Source organism: Lolium perenne, chromosome 6, assembly GCF_019359855.2.
Source record: "Lolium perenne isolate Kyuss_39 chromosome 6, Kyuss_2.0, whole genome shotgun sequence".
NCBI classification, from domain to species: Eukaryota; Viridiplantae; Streptophyta; class Magnoliopsida; order Poales; family Poaceae; genus Lolium; species Lolium perenne.
Window position 1 is genome coordinate 243,389,411 of NC_067249.2, and position 5,531 is coordinate 243,394,941.

The 5,531-nt window shown below is 50.8% G+C and overlaps 1 protein-coding gene across 1 annotated transcript; it reads right to left on the minus strand.

The window, feature by feature from the left end:
• Positions 1-2,266: 2,266 nt before the first annotated feature.
• On the minus strand, positions 2,267-2,996 carry LOC127305660 (endochitinase CH5B). Its single transcript, XM_051336168.2, has one exon. It carries the CDS (start codon positions 2,912-2,914, stop codon positions 2,513-2,515), a length of 402 nt encoding a protein of 133 aa, XP_051192128.1. The 5' UTR covers positions 2,915-2,996; the 3' UTR covers positions 2,267-2,512.
• Between the last annotated feature and the right edge of the window lie 2,535 nt (positions 2,997-5,531).

Consider the following 5,531-nt stretch of genomic DNA (forward strand, 5'->3'; position numbering starts at 1 on the left):
ATTTATGCTTTTCCTTTTTATATCCACGAAAAACCAATTTTCATATTTAAAGCACCGAAACGGTTTCTGTGAAGCAACTACAAGAAGCGCAATATGCAATGGTGATGGATTCGTTTCACGGACAATAAAAAATTTCATACGGTTGCAACCAACAACGCACCAAGATCATATCTAGGAGATCGAAGTAACGGATAAACCGTGGTTAAGATTAACTCACCCTTGAAGACATAAAGCATTAACAAGAACGGTTCTCGTGGTTGGTGTACAAGATCACTTGCCGATCTCAAGATCATGATGAAGACTAGCGCTGCAAACGGGTAGCACTTCCGTACTCGGGCACACATACAGCTTGACGACGACCTCCGATCCCTAATTCCAGCAGGGCAGCGGAAGTAGAGTATCCACCTGGACACTCCAACACCACTACGGCGTGGTGGTGTTGGTGGACAAACTATTTGAGCAAGGCTTCTCCTAAGCCCTAGCTTGTATGGTAGATTAGCGGGAAGAGGGAGAAGAGACCAACCAAAGGTCCAACAGATGAGCAAGCAAGAAAGAGGTGCTCCACCCATCTATATATAGGAGGAGGGGGCAACCGCCCAAAGGGGGCGCCGCCCCTAGAGGGTGCCCCACGTCTTACCTCATTATGTGGTGGACACTCGACTCACCCACTCAAAAGGTCCCCATAATCGTTTTAAAACTCCACTAAAAATGAAGATGTTTTTCTCTCATAAAAGAATAAAACTTTTTAAATTATTTTACTGAATATTTGCCAATTCTTTGAATTAACAAACATTAACATTCAGCCCTGATGGACTATTTCGATATCCCGAGACAATTCCTGTGATTGTCGAAACGGTCCCTATGCTGTCATTAAGCACACGAGTATTAACGTTTTCGGTTAATACAATTCTAGCATGAAAAATAAACATCTATTATATATATGGAATAATATATAACCATTTTATTATTGCCTCTCGGCATATATTCCCTTCAAATGGTACGAAACATACACACAAAAATAGAAGACCACTTCCCCCACTATATTTCACGTAGCACGCATTCGATTTCTGGGATTTCATGGTACTTTTTACGGTGTCCTACCAATTTCGCTTGAAGCGGGTCTGATTTGAACTAAGTGTCAACTTTCTCTTGTTACAGACTTTTTGCAAAAAAAATATTTTTAGTTCCACAACGTGTTGTTTTATCATAGATGCGCATTTCCAAGTTGATGCCTCGTAGCACCCATTCTTGCGAAAAGTCTTGTCAAAGAGGGTCTTTGTCGAGTGCCATCTAAAAACACTAGGCAAAGAGGATCTTTTCCATGTGCCATCGAAGAAACACTAGGCAAAAAAATTATTTTCCCAGTTCCCGTTCATTGGCACTTGGCAAAGGGTGAGGCTGTCAAGGTTGCCGTCAAATGGAGTGACATTGGCTGTCTCTTCTTTCTTTACAGTGCATGGCACTCGGCCAAGTGTATTTTCTTTGCCAAGTGTGTTTTTTTTTTGCCTTTTGCGTGTATGGACTTTTTGCCGAGTGTATTTTGTAGAACACTCGGCAAAGTCGATCTTTGCTGACTAGAAATAAATATGACTCTCAGTAAAGTATAAAAAACACGTTTTCCGGTAGTGTATTATGATCAAGCCCATCTTGCAACTTCGAGGTGGTCAAAGAAATCACTAGTGGAGACAGGGCCTTCAGTCCCGCACCGTAAGCACCTGTTATCTCCTATTTTTTCTAGCCTCCGACTCGTCCTCTGCTCCCATCCTCGCTCGTACGTACCGAAAATATGGCATCTACGCGTTGGCCTGCATGTATTTGACCAGGTCCAACTTCATCTGCCCCTGACGCCGTGCTTCATGATTTAGATCGCTGTTATCATAGCATAACCAGATCGAGAATAAGCGAAGACCTCTAACATAGAAAAAGAACATGCAGGGACACCTTGCTGCTGCCGCCCGCCATTGGACGGGCTCCTCCAACAGCGGAGTGGTGTTTGGTGGTGGCGATGGGACCTTCGGAATCGCCAGTGAGGCGACCGAGAAGGGAAGAGTTGTTTTATATTACGGGATGTTGATCAATGAACTCATAAGTAGAAGCGTGGCAATTTGCCGAGCCTGGCCGGCTGACTGCCATCTACTTAACATAGTGATGAAATTACCTTGAGTTGAATCTGAAGAAACGACATCAAGGATCATACATGTATGTCTTGGAGAGGCACACACAGAGCGAGCTACCGTGACTAGCTTAGTGCTTTGGGAGCTTTGACGACACACAAAGGACTTCATGCGGTCCGTCTTTATTTATAGATGCACATATAGCACCTATATATATACGTACATGCAAAGGAGTTTCCACACATCCATGCACAGGCATGCATGCATGCATATATACACTACTGGCCGTGCTCCTCACCCTCCTGTCGCCATGACGATGAAATTGCGTGCAAAGTAGATTTCTTATTTTATTAGAGGCGTTATTTTATTGAAGGCGGGCACGGAGCAGTAGATGACGTCTACACCTCTGGCACCACCTGATTGATGAGGGCCTCAGTGACCGCGCCTGCCACCTGAGCGGGGAGCTTGGCTCCGTAGCAGGGGCCGCTCTGGCACTTAAACCCACAGTAGGCGCCGCCAGTGCCGCAGTACCCGTACTGACTGCAGCAGTCGCCGCCGGGGCACTGGCGGCCGCCGGCCTCTCTGCCGCATGTAGGTTCGCCAAGCACGGCGTGGAGAATGGTACGGTAGCACGGGCCGCTCTGACACCCAGTCCCACAGTAGGAGCCGCCGGTGCCGCAGAACCCCCACTGGCTGCAGCATTCGTTGTTGGCGCACAGATCGGTTTTGCTGCAGCCGTGGGCGGTCACTACAGCGAAGGCAAGGACCAGCAAGACCGGTGCGAGGGCTTTCATTGCCATGTTGGAAGCTCTCACACTAGATGGAACTTGGAAGCTTTTTCTTCTCTAGCGGTGGATGATAGAGCTTCCGATGATGAAGCACGAAGCTCGCGAGGTGCCATTATATAGGCGTGCCGCTTGTCTGTGGTGCGTGGATCGGAGGTTTTTTTTTTTTTTTTTGAGAGCCAAAACGTGTTCTATTTCATTCATTAACAGGTCGTACAGGACACGTATGCATACACGAGAAGACACTGGAAACCCAGCTGTCCACACACACTTACACAAAGAAACCCGAAAGAGAAGAAATTACAAAACGGTCCCTGGGATCCTTTGTGCAGCAAACCATCGATCGCCGCCCATCTTCGAAGCCGCCGGAGCAACCACCGGAAGAACTCGCTGTCCTGCAGCTTTGTGGCTCGCCGGCGGCGAAGCCTATGTCTTTGTGGCGCATCGGCCGGGGGCAGACCCCGAGACCATCGCCAGGATGAAGATATGCAAGCTCCGCTCGCCGCAGCCGATGCGGACTTTTGTCCTCGGTCTCCGCCGTCGCGACGGCGCTCGCTCCGGCGCCGGAGTTGGAGACTGCGAGGTTGTACAGGAGCAGGTCCCGGTTGCCGTCGGACTTGGCGGCAGCGGTGGTGCGTGGAGGTTGTATCCCTTCTTAGTTTATTGAACAGCAGCAAACATCTCTGTCCATGGCGAGGTCCACCAAGAAAAGCAAATGTCTCTTTGTTTTGTTTGAGGTGGCCGACGCCAGCAGTTTGTTTTGTTTGAGGTGGCCGACGCCAGCAGTGATCAGAGAGAGAGAGAGAGAGGGGCCACAGGTTCTCAACCAATCAGAGCACAAGGCTCAGCTGTCCACGGATCTTGTGTTTTCTTTGTACGGTGGATTGGATAGGTGGACTGGATCAAATGGTTGAGAATGAGTCTCGGTAATTTGCTGTAGGCTTTTTTTAATACACACGGCAAATCGACTCCGCCGGCAATTGTAGACGGCTGGGACACATGGATGCCTGTTTGCCCTGAGTTTTAATTGTAATTTGCCGAGTGTTTTATGTTTTATATTTGCCGTGTGTATTTGTACTAGCCTGCGGTAAATTTTGGTAAATTTAGAGCATTTCTAGTACAGACTGGAAAAAGTTAGAACCGAAAAATTGTTATTCAATCTTCTGAAAACGTGTGTTAGGTTGATTTTGCCACTCGTGCAGAACAAAAACTGTAAAATCGGACTGAAAACACGAATTTAAATTCTCGAGGAAGAATTCATCCATGAACACATATAGACGATAGTTGATGCTTCGATTGAGCATCAAACTTTACATAATTTATACTAAGAACCTAAATTAAGTAACAGGCACCGCCGCGCGACCTAATTTTGATCAAAATGGGGCCCCTAGGGCCTCTGCGTGCGGCGGCGGCGGTGGTGGCGGACGAATGCGAGGTGGCGGCCCCTACTCCGAGTCAACCTCGACGATCTTGAGCTTGACGCGGCGGACGCGCTCCTCCCAGCGCGCCGCCTCGTACTAGCGGACCTGGCGAACGGCGTTGGCCTCCTCCCGGCGCCTGCGAGCTCGCGCCTCCGCCTCGGAGATGGCCGCCACCTGCGCGATGACGGCGTCCTCCTCCTGGTCGTCGTAGACGTAGTCACCCGCGGAGAAGGTTGGGCTCCCGCGCCGGCGTCTCGTCCTCCTCCTCCGACGAGCTTTCGTACACGGGCGGGCAAGGGGGCAGCACGACCCACCAGAGGAGGACCCCTCGCCTCCGTTTGCGTACTTGGCGAGCTTCCCCGGGGGCACCCTCCGAGCGGTTGAATTTCTGCCGCTCCACCTCCGTGCAGAAATGGGGGGCTGCGGCGGCGAGCCACCGCTGCCCAAACCACCGCTGCCCAAACCACCACCTCCCCTAGCGGAGCTAGCGCAGCTAGCCATGGGGAGGTGAAGTGACGGCGAAGCGGCGCTGGTGAGGTACGGATTTCTCGTCGGAGGAGCGAGGCGGCGGAGCGGGCGGCAGCGGTGGAGGGGAGTAGGGTTTGGAAACCGAACTCCCCTTCGCGGCCCGTTTTAATACGGGGTGACGCTCGCGTTTCTCGGCCCCTGAGAATTTTTTACGGGCTGGGCCGCCGTTTCGGGCTTGGTCTATAGCGAATTCGGCCCGGACCCGTAAATCCGCCGGAAAAGTTCACTTCCGGCGGGGTTTACGGGTTCTGATAGAGATGCTCTTAGTCATCACTGCATGTGCAGTGCACGAGGGCAACCTCGCCGCTTGCCTACCCACAACATGTTCGATGCAATGCCCAAGTCGTGATGTTGCCGTCTCGGTGTCATCACTTGTCCATGCCGCTATATCAGCTACGTCCGCCAAGGTCTCTGTCGGTGGCGGTTGCGAGTGCTACTTCCTCGACCTCGAGCCAACAATAGTGACCTCGATTCCAACCTCGGTGTTGGATATCTCAAGTGCACGCTCAACCATGGCGAACTCCCACGACACAAACTCCACTATCAGTTCGGACATAGCCTCGCTGCGTGCATCGATGACCACGCACACCCACTCAGTGGTGCCGGTTGTTTCTACACCAGCAAATGTCCCAGCATCGACCGTCATGCACGAGATGGATCTCTGCTAGGAGAATCCCTCCACT

Bases quoted from the DNA above. Each gene is read 5' to 3' on its own strand.
- LOC127305660 (XM_051336168.2), bottom strand. From the start codon at position 2,914: ATGGCAATGAAAGCCCTCGCACCGGTCTTGCTGGTCCTTGCCTTCGCT.